Genomic DNA, 18,326 nt, shown 5'->3' with positions numbered 1-18,326 from the left:
TTTAAGATGCATGGTACAGTATGTCCCGAATTATGCTCCCCAAAATTTTAAATTATGAAGACATGTCTGAGTAGCAGTTTGATTCTGACAAAATAAAATAAGTTAAATTTATACAGCAAACAGGGTCAAAAAAAAAAAAAAATCCCGTGAAAGGCAAATACACTGTGTGTTTCCTGCCAATAAGGACATAAAACTTCCTTGTTGCCATTAATGAAAAATAACACACGCTTCCAAAGTTCTGTAGACACTGAAAAGAAAGAAAACACTCAAATGAATCACCTATTTCAACATTCAGGGCTGAGAAGCTATATATGTGTCTGTAGGCTCCGGCAGGCTCCGCAGACCGGCCATCGGCCCGGGAAGACCCACCCGGGGACAGCAGCGATGGGGCTGGCCACCGTGCTCTGCGCCCTGTGCCTACTGCCCCGCAGGCTGGCCTGGCCTCTCCCCCGGGAGGCTGGTGGCGTGAGTGAGCCACAGTGGAGACACGCTCAGGTACGTCCCTGGCCCGCGCCCTGGGGGACTCCCCGCCTCACCATCAGCATGAGCAAGTGTGATTTTCAATTGGGTGGTTTCTTTGAGGATAGATGTTTTAACCAAGTAGCTGTGAAGAGCAGGCTGACCCAGCAGCTCAGTTAAGCGTCCGACTCTTAATCTGGGCTCTGATCATGATCTCAGGGTCGGGAGATGGAGGCCCGTGTTGGGCTCCGTGCTCAGTGGGCAGTCTGCCGGAGATTCTCTCTCTCTGTCCCCTACGCACACATGTGCGCTCTCTCTCTCTCTCTTAAAAAAACAAAAACAAAGACAAAACAAAACCCAGAGCATCTTTAGAGCCTGCCCAAACTGGGCTCACATTGCAACTCTTCCTGCCCTCACTACGTAGACAAATGTGGGAATGTTATTACACTTTTCTGAGCTTCGGTGTTCTGACTTGGAGGTTGGAGACGGTATGGGGTGCTGTGGAGAACTTACACAGAAGCTGAAACAGTGTTTCCTACTCAATGAATTGAAGTAGTTAATGTTATTATTTACTGTGACTTGAGATTCTTTTCCCGAAGGGCTGAGTGCTGCCTCTCAAGGTGGGGACTCCTGGCAATGGAGAGGCTTGAAATCAGAAAACAAGGTAGAGGTTACAGCGGGCGGGGCCCTGACCAGCCGGTGGGGACGATGGGCAGGTGTGGACTCCTGGCTTTGCCCAATGGGGACAGCGATGCTATGTCACAGCTCACAGGATTCTGCTCCTGAGTAAGGAAGTGACGGCAATGTCAACAATTATGCATGCAACTATCATAGACCATAAAGTGCTTCATATACCTTATGTCATTGAATCTTTAGCGCTATCCCGAGCAAAAGAGAAAGCCAAAGTTATGTTGATTCACATACTTGATAATGATAGTGATAGGAGTCAAGGACAAGTTTTTCTAGTTTCAAAAGCCATGGTCCCTCCAATTCTTAATAAGCAACCCAATAAGCATAAATAATATTTGGTAAAATAATGGGTTGTTGACTCCTAACTGTTCAAAAATTTAAGCTTAAAGCATAAGAAAAGTCTACTTTTATTTCACATTAATGTTGACTTTGAAAAAGTCCCAGTAATCTGTTAGATTGAACCATATGAAATTACTGATATCTGACTGTGGTTTTTTTTACCTGAAATTTACAGCAATTTCATAAAGTCCAATCTAACAGGTTCTCCAAAAGGGGTACATTTGCAAGCGCATTGAGTCCCTTTACTTCCTGCACAGGTTGCCAATAAACCAGGGAGACATTAGCTGGGTTTAACAGAGGGCAGGAAAGTTCATATCAAGAATGCAAAAAGATTTCTTCCAAAAGAGTGTCTTTGTAAAGCCAGTAGCTCAGGAAGGGATAAAATGACTCATTTGTTTTTAAATAACAGATTCATTCCTAATTGTCATGGATGAATAGTGTTTGTCGTGTTGAACAAAACACAATCCCTGGGACCTTGAAGAGAGAGGACTAAGGTCACTTACATAAAGTGCACATTCCTGAGAGGTTCAGAGACAAGTAACCTTACCGCCTACCGCAATTAGACAGCACATGTGTGCACCAGTGTTTGAATCGTTCCAACAAAACCATCGTGCATCCTAGAGCCCTCTCCATTGTTCGAATGAAATGGGCTTTGGAAACAGAACCCGAGTTCAAATGCAGTTCCTCTCGGGGTGACCTTGTGCCAGGGATTTGCTTGTCTGAGCTGCGACTCTTCATATGTAAACAGGAATGACAATGCCACACTGTGTCCCAGCACAGCTTGAGGTTTGAAGGAGACAAGGACCTGAGCTCCTGGTACAGTCCCTGCCATCCTCACGTCCACACACGGGGGGCCCCCTGAGAAAGTCACAGGACCCATGTGTAGTGGGGCATGCCTGGGAGACCGGCTGCGTCCTGCCGCCCACAGAATGGGCAGTGAGGGAGCTCAGGGCCAGCTCTGCTGCTAAGTTAATAAAATAATCTCACAGTGTCCTCTCCCAGCACTAAAATCTTAAGACCCATTAACCTCAGTGAGGCCCAGACCTCTGGAGAATCTCGGATGTGGCTGGGTGAGTTGGACCTCTGGGCAGGGTCTCTGCTGCGCCCTGAGGACTCGCTGGGTGCTCTTCCTGCTTGGCTATTACAAGCAAGTCTGTGCTTTATAAACTGTACTGTGGGTTTCTCCTCAAAACGTTTACTGGGAGAGGGGCGCCTGGGAGGCTCAGTCGGTGAAGCGTCTGCCTTCCCCTCGAGCCATGATCCCAGCGTCCTGGGATCGAGCCCCGCGTCGGGCTCCCTGCTCTGCCAGGAGTCTGCTTCTCCCTCTGCCGCTCCCCCTGCTTGTGTTCTCTCTCTCTCTCTCTCTCTCAAATAAATAAAACCTTTAAAATAAAATTTAAAAAATCATCTTCTAAAAAAAATTTAATTGGATAAAAGGGAAATGGAGGGACCCTTTGGCTCATGAAATGGAATGACGATGCATCCTTATCAATATTAATTTTCTCCTCATTAATGCACACTCGTTTCACTTGGTGGCTACGTAGCTACCTTCACACCACGACTTGAGACCGCAGGAATCCGAGGCAAAGACACACAGCCTTCTGCGATCTAAAAAGAAGACAGTAAAGAAGATGACAGAGCAATCCCTCTCTTTCCAACAGGACTATCTCAAGAGGTTTTATCCACCTGACTCAGAATCGAGGGAGGCCGACAGCTTCGAAGCCAGACTCAAGCTGATGCAGAGGTTCTTCCGTCTGCCGGTGACCGGAGTCCTGAACTCCCACGTCATAGAAATAATGCAGAAGCCCAGATGTGGGGTCCCAGACATCGCAGAGTACTCACTCTTCCCAACCCGGCCAAAGTGGATTTCCAGAGTGGTCACCTACAGGTTCGTCCCCAGGGCTCGCCTCGGCAAACACAGCCAAGCCCTCCCCCTAAGGCCCAACTCTGTTTTCTCATCTGCTACCAGGGTTGTATCGTACACGCCAGACCTGCCGCGTGTCATTGTGAATCAACTAGTGGCAAAGGCCCTGAGGATGTGGAGCCGAGAGATCCCGCTTTCCTTCAGGAGAGTTTTAGTGAGGACGGCGGATATAATGATTGGCTTTGCAAGAGGAGGTGAGGAGGGTCGCTTTGGGCGGGTCCTGCGCGTTCACTCAAGTGCGTCCCTCTGCTCAGGACTGAAAACCTTTCTGCATATGATCTTTACGCACGCTATATACATGACATATGTAACATATATGCACTGCACTCCTCTGGTTTATCAATGTAGAGCCACTGTTCCTAGCAGGGGATGCCAAATGATGGCCCGTGAGCCAAATCTGGCCCACAATCTATTTTTGTAAATAAATTTCTATCCTTTTTTGTGTGCATGTGGGCAGTTTCAGCATTTTATGGGTAAATATTTATCAGCACACAGTGATGGTCCTTCATTTACCCATTATCGATGACTGCTTTGGGGCTACCATGGGAAAGTTTAGTAATCGTGACAGACACCACCAAGCTCATAAACCCTAAATTACTTATTATCTGGTCCTTTACAGAAAAAGTTTGCCAACCCTGTTTTGTAGTGTGAATCCTGATAGGTGTACGTATGCGTACCTATATATATTTATGGGACAAGTTAAAATATGGCTAACTAACATCATCATTAAACCAAGAAAAGGGTTACAACTTCCAAAGGCCCTAAGTGGTCTCCCCGATGGCCTGTTGCCAACCCCCTCAATGGGGTAAGGAAGGAGAAACTGAGAGCATTCAGATTCAGGATTGAAGGAGCTAGAACCCATATACAGGGGCTGCTATTAATTGCTAGCATTTTATGGTGCAGATCTAAAGAAAAATGTTGTTCTTTTCGGTCTGTTCTAATGTTGAACTGCCCAGGTGCTGTGAACTAAGCTGAATTTTGAACTTTGGCCCCAATACTGACAGCGCCAAAGAATGTGTCACAGAAAGCACTGATCATGGCAGTCCATGTCTCTCAAGAAATGGATCGAATCCATTGGATTCAAATGGATACAGCCTGATACCAATTCAAGAATAAATATCTCTGCATCACAAATAAAAGCACTAACAAAATTCACTGTGACACCCTGTGCCTGGTTCTCCAAGACATTGTCTATTCTACCCGCAAAGAACAGGCCAGGTTTTCATGAAAAATTGTCCTAAATGGTGCACAAGTATCTTGCTGAGTGCAGTAAGCCACTCCCTCTCCATCCTGCCACCATTCAGCCAAGCACAGCTATCAGATTTAACGCCTCGATGCCCCTGGAAGTTAGATGTGGTGCATTTAAAGTCCCATATTCAGGAAGCCTTCGATCTCTGGTGGTGAGCAGTGCTGAGAAAACCTGCCTGGGACCAGCACCACACACTGAGTGCCCACGCCAGCCTGGTCTTTGCAGCCTCTGTAATTACGTAAACCATAGGATCAGATGGCCAGAGACCGACTCACACACTAAGGGCAAACCCCCCTGTTTTCTTTCAGCTCACGGGGACTACTACCCATTTGACGGACCAGGAAACACCCTGGCTCACGCCTTTGCCCCTGGGCCGGGCCTTGGAGGAGACGCTCACTTTGATGAGGACGAGCACTGGACGGACGGTAGCAGGATAGGTATAGGGCCCCCTCGCTCTTCTGCTGCATGTTGTTTTTAGAAATCTGAACTCCCTATACCAACGTGAATTTGATAATTGCCTTAGTTAATGGTAATTACTGACCCATCTTTAACTGCCAATGACTACATGCCTCAAGTGCTTTATTTCCTTCCACATGCTCACAAGGCTGTGCAGACAGAGGATGGGAGGAGGCCATGGGCTCAAACCACACTGCGTTCAACCAGCCATAGGTCTACCAGCCACTTGCCACGTGTCTTTAGTCAAGTTATGGACTTCTCTGAGCCAGTTTCCATCTCTGAAGTGGGACTATAAGCCCCACCTCCTAGGATTGTGGTTAGAAGTAAATGAGATAATGTTTCTACAGTGCTTTACACGGTGTTGGGATAGCTTAGTCATTCAACAAATTAGAGTTCTTTCTATTTCCCAAAAGTTAGGTTTTTTTTAATTGGTGGAAAAGGAGGAGCAGAGTCTATGATATTTAAGAATTGTGTACAATTCTGAGATCATTCTCTATTGTTCAAAAGGAAGCCAGCCCATCGTATTTGTCACCTTACAAAGTGGGAGATTACAGACACACCCCAGAAAACTAATGGAGGAAAGCTCTGGTATAAATAATACCAAGTGCAGACGATTCTAACACTAAATTAATTAAATAAAATAATGTAGCTGCCCACTGTCCCTGAGAGGGAGATCTGTACTAGTGTTTGGTGATGGAAACCCACCACCAAGGCGACGCCTGGCTGTCAACTCCAGCCTTGGTGAGGTGGTGACACAGGCTCGCTTCCACATCCTGCGGGTCTTGCTCACCCCCTTCCTTCCTGCTCGGGGTGGGCTCACGAAGCGTCTCCAGTCCCCACCCACCATCGCAGCGCTGGCCCCTCGGCCAACCCCCAGGCTCACGCCTCCCGCCTTACTGGCAAAGCCTGTCTGTGAGTTGGAGGGAAGATGGCTCAGTAAATCAGGAGCCAAGGCCAGCATTACAGTCCTGGCTTCGTCAAAGCCAGCTTCCTCTCTCCTGATCCTCAAAGTCCTGTCGGTGAATGGCCACTATTTTCCCGACAATGGGAAACTCTCAGGAGTATGACAAACCTACCAGTGGGAGTGATTCTCTGTTGAACAGACGAGGACCTGAGGCTTGGGGAAGTCAGTTCGTGTGTCCAGAGTGTCCAGCTGGTGAGCAGCAGAGCCGGGTCTCGAGCCTGGGTCCCTAATGCCCCTGAAGCCTTTGCTTTCCATTCCGGAAGACTGCTGTCTGGGTGATTACATAAGAAAAACAGCACATTTTTGTAAACACAGAAGGGGTGATGACGTTAGAGCGCCATTCTTTTGATTCTCCTTCTCAGCCCTCCACTCGTGAAGGCCTAGACACAAGTAAGTGAGCTGCAAAGACTCTGAGGAGGTGTGTATACTTGGCAGTTCACTTATTTTTTATTGCATGCTGTGTACGACGTTGTTCACAGAGCTGCTTTTAGAGTTCCTGTATATCACTCTTGGGTTGTAGGAGTTAACTTCCTCATCACTGCGACCCATGAGCTTGGTCATTCTTTGGGCCTGGGTCACTCGTCTGATCCCAATGCCGTGATGTATCCAACCTACAGAGTCACAGACTCCAAGAACTTCAAACTTTCACCAGATGATATCGAAGGAATCCAGAAGTTGTACGGTAATATTTATGATTTCACATTGTCTCCTCTGGGTGGGCGCACCTGAGAGGAAAGACCGGGCAATAGGCATCCACTTGGGAAACACACTGGAAGTTACACCTAAAAGCCCACTGCGGGCAGGAATTTGAGACCTTAGACCCCCAAAATGTCGCCAGGCTACTTTATATGGCGAGGATGTTGATTTTAAGTTTTCAGTAATTATCATTCGGTGACATCAGGAAAGTGACATGACTGACGTACGCCGCTCACTGTTCTTTCTTGCTCGGCTCAGACCCTTTAGAGAGTGTCCCTCTGGGGGGATGGGCTGAGGAACAAAGCTCCTTCCTCCCTAGCTTCTGAAGAGTCTGAATGATCACAAGAGCAATGAAAGTGCTTCCAAATGACAGGGCGATGTCCTCAGTAGAAGATCATTCCTGGAATACGATGGATTTAAGACATCAGTCAAACCTAGAATTTACTATTGATGGCATTTCCTAAACTGTGTTCCCAGAACATTGAATAGTCCTACAACTCCCAAAAAAGGAAGCTATGGAAAAACAAGGTCAAGAAACAGCATCTGTTATCCTTGAGATGCACCTGCCACTCCAGTTAACCCCGCACTCCCTAGATTTTAACCCTCTTTATGGAACGCCAACTGAGCCCTCGAAGAATAGCATCTCAGAGAACACGTTCTGGAGAATACCACGTAACTGTGCCTTGAAGTTGTGACTCAAATTGTTACTGTTGCCAAAAAGTTGATGAAACACTGGCAATTGTCGGTAAAGTTATCACCAACAGAACAGAAAACAGTGCCTCCCCTTACATAAATCCGCGGCACTCGTAGAATACTCCATGGCATGTATCACTGTCCCAGAACCCTAAGAAAATGAGAAAGGGACCCAAAAAGGGACGGACTAGATATCACATGAAGCAGACAGACCAAGGCATTGAATTCTTAAGTATTAGACAATGAGGTGCCCCAGTCAAAGTTGGATAGAGGTAACTTCTGGACAAATGAAAGCAAGACTTAATTAAATAGGTTCTAAATTTAGCGAGTTCATTCATCCAAGAAGTCACCATATGAACAGAAAATATACATTCAAAAGAGTTTGATTAAACTCATGGGTGGTCTTTCCAGAATAATGCAAATAATAGCTACAATGCATCTCGCATTTAGTGCACCCAGCATTTCACATGCTTTCGCTCACTTAATGCGACAATCCAGTGAGTTGCTGTTACCCTCATCTTGCACGTGGGGGAATCTCTCGTTGAGAGAGGCTGAGTACTACCTTACCCAGGATGGCGCAGCTGGTAGATGCAGAGACCGAGATGCAAAGACATCTGCCCCCAGCCTGCACTCCATCCAACACCACCCTCTTCGCCTCTGGAGGGTGGTCTTCAGAACCTTTGTTCCAGGCACAGAAAAGTGGGCTGGGTGGATGACAGATTGTACTGACTGCAACATCTTAGGATGGGTTTTAAGTGTTGTATCCCATGTCATGTGTTCTTATTTTCTCTCTTAACAGGAGAGAAAAGTAATTCAAGAAAGAATTAGGAGCGTGGGGAAGAACACACATTCATTCAGTGGGTTCTGTGGGGTTGCTCCCCAGCCAGAGTTAATGCTCGCGGTCCCTGGGCTCCCTTAGCACCTTGTCCGTCCTTCCTTGCATCGCGGCTGGTTTTCACCTGTCTCGCTCTCCCGGGGAAAGCAGGAGTGTCTCCTGCTTTCCTCAAGCAGCTTGCACTGGGTAAATGGCAATAAATGTTAAATACACAGATAAATAAAGTTTTTACTCCATGGCAAAAGGGTTTCTATCGGGAAGTACATGTCAGAGAGGACATGCTCTACAGTGAAATCAAAGATCAAACAAACAAAAGCCCCACATCACTTCGGGTCTTCAGCTGAACCTGCCCTGTCACCGGGCGGGCAAGGAGGGAGCTCTCCATCGGCGCAACTCAAAGGTGCCCAAGTTCCCCTTTTCCTCCTGGCCAGGCTCTCACTCTGAGTATTCTGGGAAGTCCAGTTCTTCCCACAACAGGCATGTGAATTCCCAAGATTTTACATTCCCACAGTCACTTGTGGCTGAGTCCTACCCCAGACCTGATGTCACTGGTTCTCCCCTGACCCGGCCATCCTGGGTTCCCTGTCCTCAGCCCAGGGCCAACCCAGACGTCAGTCCCACCCTCTTCTCTTTCATTTTCCCCAAGCCCATCCCGCAAGGCTCCCGGGACCCCGCGGACACTGCTGAAGTCCTGCCTCAGCAGTGGGATTGCACGTTGCACCAGGACCATGAAACTGGACATTATCCCCATCCCCCAAATCCTTCCCCGGCCCCAGGATCACAGGTTTCTCACTGGCCGCCTGCCTCCCCCGGCCCCACCCTCCTACCCCCATGTCTACACTCCATTCCTTCTCACTTCTCCCAGAAACTCATTTTCCTAACGTCCACACAGCGCTCTCTGCAGCGAGAGACTCGCTAATGAGTTTCCCTGGGAGAAGCACTCTCTGTAGAAGAAAGAATCAGCGAACTTGAACATAGGGCAGTGGAAATCATCAAAGCTGAGGGGGAAAAGGGAAAAGGGTCAAAGGAAAGTGAACAGAACCTAACATGCCTCTGGGACAGCACCCGGCGGACCGTGGTGGGAATGCCGATCAGGAGGGAGGCTCTGCGTGTGAAGGGTTGGGGGTCTGTGGAAAACGTCCATACCTTGCCCTCGATTTTGCTGTGAACTTAAAACTTCCCTGAAAAACAAAGTCCTGATTTTAGAAAAATAACCTTATAGATTAAACATGAAATTACAATCTGGAATTTTTTTAAATCAAAAAAATTGACAAACGTTTAGCTAGATGGACTAAGGAGCACTGTGAGCAATTATATGCCAACAAATTGGATAACATAGACTCAATGGACAAACTCCTAGAAACACCAAACCTGCCAAGATTAAGTCATGAAGAAATAGAAAATCTAAATAGACCCATAACTAGTAAGGAGATTAAATCAGGAATCAAGAATCTCCTGACAAAGCAGAGCCAGGACTGAAGTCTTCACCAGTGAATGCCACCAAACACTTAAAGGAGAACTGACACCAATTCTTCCCAAACTTTTCCAAAAAATTGAACAGGAAGGAACACTCCCTTATTCTACAAGGCTAACATTACCCTTATATCAAAGCTAGACAAAAAGACACTACAAGAAAAGAAAACCACAGACCAATAGTCCCTATGAATTTGGTGCAGAAATTCTCAACAAAGTACTAGCAAACCAAATCCAGCAGCATAGGAAAAGGATTATGCACGATGCAAATAAGATTTATTCCTGGAATGTAAAGATGTTGCAACAAGGTGAAAATCGATCGATGTAATACACCACATTAACAAAAAGAAGGGAAAAACCGCATAATCATCTTAATTCATGCAGGAAAGCATTTGACAAAATTCAAACACTTTTATGATAAAAAAAAAACTGGGCACACTAGGAACTGAAGGAAACTCCAACAACATAATAAAAACATAAAAAACCCACAAGAAACATCATGCTCAGTGGTGAAAGACTTAAATCTTTTCCTCTAAGATCAGGAACAAGACAAGGATGCCTGCTTTTACCACTTCCACCCAACATCGTACTGGAAGTCCTAAGCAAAGCAATTAGATAAAAATCAAAGACATCCAAAATGAAAAGGAAGTAAAATTATCTCTGTTCATGAGGATAAGATCTTATATACAGAAAACCCTAACGATTACACCACATACACACATACACACACACACACTCACACACACACCTGTTAGAACTAATAAATTCAGCAAAGTAGCAGGATACAAAGTCAACAAGCAAAAATCGGTTGCTTTTCTATATACTAACAATGAATAATCTGAAAAGGAAATTAAGCAAACAATGCCATTAACAACTGTATCAAAAAGAATAAAATACTTAGGAATTAAGGAAGGAGGTGAAAGAAATCAAAGAAAAACTATTGGGAAAATCTCATGTTTGTGGACTGGAGGACTTAATATTGTTAAATTGTCAATACTACCCAAAGTGATCTACAGTTTTAATGCAAAAGACAAAAACTTATGCTAAAATTCATATGGAATCTCAAAGGGCCCTGAAGAGCAAAAACAATTCTGAAAAAGAACAAAGCAGCAAAATTCACACTTCCTGATTTCAAAACTTACTACAAAGCTACACTAATCAAAACTGGATGGTACTGGGGCGCTTGAGGGGCTCAGTCAGTTAAGTGTCTGTCTTTGGCTCAGGTCATGATCCCAGGGTCCTCACTGGCCTCCCTGCTCAGCGAGGAGTCTGCTTCTCCTTCTCCCTCTGCTCCTCTCCCCTGCTCATGCTCTCTCTCTCTCAAATAAATAAATAAAATCATTTAAAAAAAAAAAGATGGTACTGGTGTAAAGAGAGACACAGAGGCCAGTGGAATAGAATAGAGTCCAGAATAAACCCTCATATATGTGGTCAAAGGATTATTCCTATAATTACACACAAAACATAGTTTGATCATTATTCTCAGTTACCCATTCAACAAACATTCACTGAGTCAGGAACTTCGGAAGAGAAGCAGCATGCAAAGGTGAAAAACACATAGCACAAACCTTCCAGAACCTCAAAGTCTGAAGAATGAAGAAGGTATTCCAGAAATCATTATAATACACCATGTTAAGTGCTGCCGTAAAGGACTGAGCAACGTGTCGAGTTTCTGAGGTCCAGTCTACAATTTCTAGCGTACCACAGATCACGTGCAAATCCAAACCTCCAGTTTGACCATCCAGTATTCTGGACAAATAGGACCTCCCTAACAGGCTTGGGACTCCCCACCAGCCTGGATGAGACTGTCTTAGAACTTTGATATAACCTGAGACTTCACAGACTCCAGACCCGCATCGTGGTCTGAAGGCTCCAGTCTCTCTATCCCTGCTATGGGCACAGGAAGGATACCCAACAATAAATCTCTTGTGTGTCTAATCACATCTTGGCATCTGCTTCTGGGAGGACCCGAACTAACATAAGGGGTGTTTCAGTAATATATCACTGCACTAAATAGTGCCTTGCAACAACAATCATTTTATTAAGTCCCATGATTTTGTGGGTCAAGGATTTGGGCAGTTCTCCACAGGGTGATTCTTTTGCTTCATGGGGCAGATGGACTGGTTCAGAGGGTCTGAGACGGCTTCACTCCCTTGTCTGTCACCTTGTTACGGGTGGCTGGAGATCTGGGCTCAGCAGGGACTGCTGGTTATATCATAAACACACAGTCTCTCCAGCTTGCAGATGGTAAGGTGGTAGGACTTCATACCTGGAGGCTCTGGGATTGAAGAGGGATCCCACGAGCAAGGAGAAACTGCATAGCCTCAGAAGCCATGTAACATCGTTCCTGCTGTAGTCACTGATCAAAGCAACCACAACCCCACCAGACTAAAGATGAGGGTACATACATGCCACCTTGATGCAAGAAATGCGGAAAATTTACGGTCATGTTTTAAAACTGCCACATGGGGTCACCCTTTCTCCTACAAAACCGTGTATCGTTTAAACCAGAGGCGCTTTCTTCGTTCTAACTGAAGGTACATTTGCTTCATTAAAACGCTGTATGGCATGAGTGGATAAAGATGTGGCTCATACATACAATGGAATACTACTCAGCCATCAGAAAGGATGAAATCTTCCCATTTACATTGATGTGGATGGTACTGGAGGGTATTATGATGAGTGAAGTCAGTCAGTCAGAGAAAGACAATTATAGGGTTTCACTCATACGTGGAACATAAGGAATAGTGCAGAGGACCACAGTGGAAGGGAGGGAACTGAATGGGAAGAAATCAGAGAGGGAGACAAACCATGAGAGACTCTGGACTCCAGGAAACAAACTGAGGGTTGCTGGAGGGGTTGGGGGGTGGAAGGATGGGTACCTGGGTGATGAGCATGAAGGAGGGCAGTGATGTGATGAGCACTGGGTGTTGTATGCAACTGATGGGTTGTTGAATGCTACATTTGATATTAGTGAGGTACTATACGTTGGATAATTGAATTTAAATTAAAAAATAAAATAAAATAAAATCCTGTAGGGATCAGCAAAAATAAGTCCTAGCTTGTCTCCTCTTTGCCGCCACAGCCCAGATATCGATGCCCCAACCAAGAAGGAGAGAATTCAGTGTTAGCACTTCAGTGTTCAGGGGACCGATGAAGCTACAGACCATGCCTCTGGTGACCACGACTGCTTGTCTGGGGTAGAGTTTATGTTTTCTGCACGTACGGAAGCTGTCAGGCAACAGGACCCCTGCCCACGTGCTCACTGATCTTTCTGCATGTGAGACAGAGTAACTCTGACACTAGCAGGTTAGAAGATGGTGACCTGCACTTTGGCCTGACCTCTGGCTAAGGGAGAGCTGTGACCTACTGGGCAACTTCACCTGGTAAGGAGAAACGTGGTGTCACGATTACCCAAGGATGATGGGTCAAAGTTTAAAAAACAGCACAAGCCCACTTTCCTAAGGATCAGAGGTTGTAGAACCAAGGACCAGGACTCTCCTTGGTTACAAAGTAATTGTGGACCTGCTCTCACAGACTTTGATGATGGTGCTCGTCCAGTTCGTTCTGGGCGCAGGTGTATGGGCTACACCTGCGCTCGAAGACACTTTGAGAACTCCCTCAGCATTATTCGAATGCATTTGATAGGCTTCTTTTCCTTGCTTCTCAAATTAACAAATTTTCCTGGCTGTGAGAAAAGCAAGCAACTATATAGAAAAGCTGGGAACCATACATAATGGGTTGAAGTTCTGTTTGAACTTAACACCTACTCCATTTCCTCAGTTTACCTGTACCTACATGACATACAGGGAAGAATCTACCTCAAAGTACGTAGACCACACCTCTTAATCTATGGAATCATTCTGGTACGGAAACCGTGCTCAGTCTAACACTTCTTCAAGCTTCTCCTCTTCCCAACCTCTCCCCCATGATATTAGCGGGAACAGTGGAGTTCTTGGCAAAAAAGGCAAAGTCCGTGTCTGAACCGTCTGGCGTTAGAAACTTAGTGATTAGCATGAGCACAGAAAAGTCAGCTAATATCCATTTGTTGAATGGCTGAATGAATGAACGGATGAATATTAATTTGAGTTAACTTGCTCAATTAAAATTTTCATTTTAGACATCTTTCAGAAGATGATATAAATCGAGAATGAGAGGCAAAATACACGTTACTCTAAATTTGGAATAGCTAAGTGGTTTCTATTGAGCTTCTTCAGTATTAACACTTAGGAAGATACTCATTATAATTTACTTAGGTTAATTTCCTTTGAACTTCATTTCTTATGTGTCCAGATCAGACAATTATGTCTTTTTAGAGAAACCCTAATATTTGGATTATTTTTAATAACCATCACATCACCAACAAAGACTAAAGGGCATCGTTTTAATTACTTTCAGACAGGGAATTTATCTGTTTTGTTCAGTGCCTAGAAGAGCATGTGACATAGAGGTGGCACCCATTTAACATTGGTTGAATGAAGGAATGAATTAATCAATGTATAAATGGTCTGGAAAAGCATCAAATGGAAATTGACTTTTTCCTGAATGATAGCCCCTGTGCTGGGCTCGCTGGGCTACTCCATATTCCAAGCACTCTGGTCATCTATGGCTACACAGGAAATAAACCCCAAACCTAATGTCCTGAAATGACTACAATGATGAATTGTCACTCATAATTATGTGGCTCGACCAGACGGTTCTTCTCCCGGCCTTGTTCAGGAGCTCAGCAGTCTCCAGTCAGGCAGTGGCTGGGCTGGAGTGCCCACAATTTGTTCATTCACAAGTCTGGTCCTTGGCACACATGGTTCATATGGTCTCTTTACCCAGTGGCCGAAGGCCCAGACCTACAGTTTCCAAGAAGCAAAAAGTAGAGGCAGCACTTTTGCCAACTCTCATCTGTTGAAGCAGACATGGTGCCAGGGATTCAAAGCCAGGGAAAACCAGCTCCGTTTCTCAATGGGAGAGCATGACAGGGAACATGAAACCATCTTCAGTGCGCCCTCCCTGCCACGTTCTAGGAATTACAGCTACCCTGAGAGGTGGGTAGTAGCTCGTCCACTCCGGCAAACGGGAAAGTCTCACGGCTGCCACGTGATGACACTTGGGTTTGAAGATGTGGTTGTGCCGCTCCGGTCTTTATTATTGTTTCTCCAAAAAGATACCATTAAGGATATGTACAAAATAAAACCGAACAAAATGACTTGACAGTGACTTTGCGTCTTGCTCGCTTGTGTCATTCTTGTACCTGAAAGCCATGTTATTTGTAGAATTATCAATCAGGGTCTTGTATTGCTTTTTGGCTCCAAATACTGTCCTTTCGGGGTTTCCCATCATTATTGTCCACACAAAAAACACTCATTCCCTATGCATTCTGCCCTTCCTGTCTCTTCGCAACCCAGACAATGGTTCAGCCACCAGCGTGTGGCCCATGCTCTGTTCTTTGAACGAGACCATGCTCACCTGAGTTGACCACACGGATTTCAGCTCCAGGCTAACTTGCCCTAATAACACAGCCACTCTCTCTGCTGTGCCCTCTGAGAAGGCAAAATAGTTCAATAATGGCCTAGCCATTGTAATTCTCCCCTACCCCCAAGTCCTGACGATACTCCATATTTTCTTCTAGCAACTTTATTTTTCCTTATTTAGTTTCTTACTTATTTTTATATTTTGAGCTTATTTTGGTATTTCACCTGAGGTACGGATCTAATTTATTTTTTTCCACATAGTGAACCAATTTTTCCTACAAAATGTCTAAATAACCCAAACTCTCATTGGCCTCTTTCTGGGTTTATTCTGTTCCCTGGGCCATTTGTTTATTTCTATACCTGCACCACATTGTTTTTTCTGTTATGGCTGGGTAATATGTCTGACTAGTTAGTAGAGTGAGTCTGTCTCCTTTTTGCTTTTCTTTTTCATGATTATCTTTTTTTTTTAGTAAAATAGATCAATTTATTGAGTCTCTACTATAGTTTGCTTTTCTCATTGCACAGTTGTTTATGCATATTAATACCATCTAAAGTAGTCCTTTACCCTAACTTCTTTTTTTTTTAATTATTATGTTCAGTTAGCCAACATATTGTCTTAATCAGGGACCAGGAAACTACAGCCCATGGGCCAAACTCTGACCACTGACTATTTTTGTAAATAGAGTTTTATTGGAACATAACCATACCCATTTGCTTACATACTGTCAATGGCTACTTTTAAGAATGACAGTAGAGTTGAGTAGTTGCATCCAGCCACCAAAGCTTAAAATGTTTAGTGTTTTTACACAAAAAGTTTTACAGAAAAAGTTTGCTGACTCCTGGTCTTCATTACTCACAGACCTGAATATTTCCACATAAAAATCAGAAATATTTTGGCGAGGTTTCTAGTTCTGAGTTCTTGATTACAAGCAACAGAAATTGGGTCTATCTAACTTAATGCAGAAATGAATTTACTACAGAAGGCATCAGAGTTCACCAGGGGTCTCAGGAAAAAGCCTAGAGAAACAGGCTCAAAAAATGGGCATGACCCAAGGAAGAGTAGATTGCAACATGACAGACAGGGCTACACTGCAGGGACCCTGGTTGGAATGCGACCATGGATGCTGCCACAAGGAAAAGTCCTTCGAACTCTCCCTGCATCCCTGTGCCACTCAAGATTCTGAGAAGGAGAAGGTTTTGTCTGAGCTAGGATCACACACTCATGTGCTAGCTTCCAATGAGCAAGGCATGTCTGGCCCTTCATCCACTTCCACAGAGAGGGGTAGGATCCTGGCTTCTACCAAGACTCACTCAGTGGAGGGTTCATTCTAAATATGAGCAGGGCAGGATCTCCCCAACAGCAGCTGTGACTTTGCTTGAAATTGCATTAAATTGGGGCAAAATTGTTATCTCTAAATACTGCATCCTCATTCATGAAGATGATTTATCTCACTTTTAATTCAATGCTTTCTTTGTGCCCTTTGCTGGAGTTTTAAATGTTCTTCTATGATGGTCTTGTGAATTTTTGTCTCATAAGTCCTTGATATTTTACAGTTTTGTTATTGTTGTGTTGGATGTTTTGGTATTATATTGTCTATTATGTTCTTGATTTTATTATTGCTGGTATTGAGGGATACTACTGATTTTTGTATATTGATCTTATAGTCTGTAAACTTTCTTATTACTTCTGAAAGTCTGTTGGTTTTCTTTAATCTTCCATGTAAATGATCACAATACTTACAAGTGACAATTTCATCTCTTCCCATCCAATCCTTATATTTCTTAGTATTTTTTCCTGTCTTATTACTTTGGCCTGAACCTTCAGTGTTATGCAGAACATTATGTTAGCATGTATTCTTGTACTGTTACTGATCTTAAAGCAAATGCTTTTCAAATTTTTCCAGGTAAAAAGATAAATACTTTTCTATCCCTTTAAGGAAGTTTCTTTTTATTTCTAGTTTTCTACTAAAATTGTAAATAAGGTGCTTTTCCTGCATCTGTTGAAATGTTCCTAAGTATTTCATTCTTCAGCTTGTTATTATGTGAAATTACATTAATTAACCATAACATCACAATATATTATATTTTTTAAGCATTACTGAATTCAGTTAGCTAATATACATAGGATCCTTGCATCTGTACTCACAAATGAGACTGGAAGGTAATCTACTTTTATTGTACTATTTTTATCAAGTTTTGATATTAGGATTAAATTGGCTTCATAAAAGGAGTTGGCAATCTTATCTTTCTTAAAGAAAAGAAATGATAAACTTAAGGTTACAAATCAAAAAGATGAAGAATGTTTAAAAATAGAAATGATTTCCAGAATTACAATTTGTTCTTTAAAAAAGTTAATAAAAATAGAAAAATGACCAGCTGCCCCTCCTCCCCAGCCTGCCCCCCAGAGGGCTCCATGTTACACCCACTCTCCTGGCACAGTTATTAACAGCAGCTCCTTTCATCCATGAAATGTCACTGCTGGGCAGTAAATTATCCAAAGGCGTGAGTCCGCTGTACAGGCATGGGTTCGATGCTGCCTATTAGCTGGATCGCGTGGTGAGGTCACTGGCCTCTCTGGGTTTCAGGCGTCCCATCAGCAGAATAGAAATTGGGGAGTTGGAATAAAGCAAGTAAACTCTTAACTTCTCAACAAAAGTTAGTTGATTCCAACACCAGCGATAGCCATCCCCAGCAATCCACAAAACAGAGCAAGGATCCCAGCATCCAGACTCAACCCAACAGACTTCCAGAGCCATCTCGACTAGAGGCAGGAAGTAAGATGAGGCCACACCGCCGTGACGTGATGGGTTTCTGCCCCAGTTCCTGGCACAGAGCACCTAAAGCCCTTTTAATGTCCTGAGTGATGAGAGCATGAGGAGCAACTTTTGTTCTAATAGTTGGCCTTTGACCCCAGTGCCTGACATGGAGCTCCCGAAACTTGTACATTCCTGGGCGATGGGAGCGCCTTTTGTTTTTATGAGGGGATCCCTGGTGGGCTCCTTTTACCAGAGACTAAGCCATGATTAGAACCTTGAAATTTCAGCTCCCCCACCATTCTCTGGAGAAGGGAGAGGCTGAAAACA

General features: G+C 44.3%; 1 protein-coding gene across 2 annotated transcripts; it reads left to right on the top strand.

Moving 5' to 3' along the window:
* The first annotated feature begins 332 nt into the window (after window positions 1–332).
* Window positions 333–8,538, top strand: MMP7 (matrix metallopeptidase 7). 2 transcript variants are annotated; one of them, XM_073904022.1, is made up of 6 exons: window positions 333–495; window positions 3,150–3,376; window positions 3,458–3,606; window positions 4,970–5,086; window positions 6,602–6,763; window positions 8,270–8,538. In XM_073904022.1, the coding sequence occupies exons 1-6, from the start codon at window positions 385–387 to the stop codon at window positions 8,296–8,298; spliced, it is 795 nt and encodes a 264-aa protein (XP_073760123.1). In that variant the 5' UTR covers window positions 333–384; the 3' UTR covers window positions 8,299–8,538. The 2 variants fall into 2 exon arrangements, with proteins under 2 accessions (XP_073760123.1, XP_025749238.1); XM_025893453.2 differs by having other exon boundaries at window positions 4,970–5,098.
* Window positions 8,539–18,326: the final 9,788 nt, after the last annotated feature.

Source organism: Callorhinus ursinus, unplaced genomic scaffold (genome assembly GCF_003265705.2).
Source record: "Callorhinus ursinus isolate GAN/ISIS: 27379988/994484 unplaced genomic scaffold, GSC_fseal_2.0 scaffold19, whole genome shotgun sequence".
Classification (NCBI taxonomy): Eukaryota; Metazoa; Chordata; class Mammalia; order Carnivora; family Otariidae; genus Callorhinus; species Callorhinus ursinus.
Note: the sequence above shows the minus strand (reverse complement) of the source record. Positions and strands in the feature narration are given on the sequence as shown.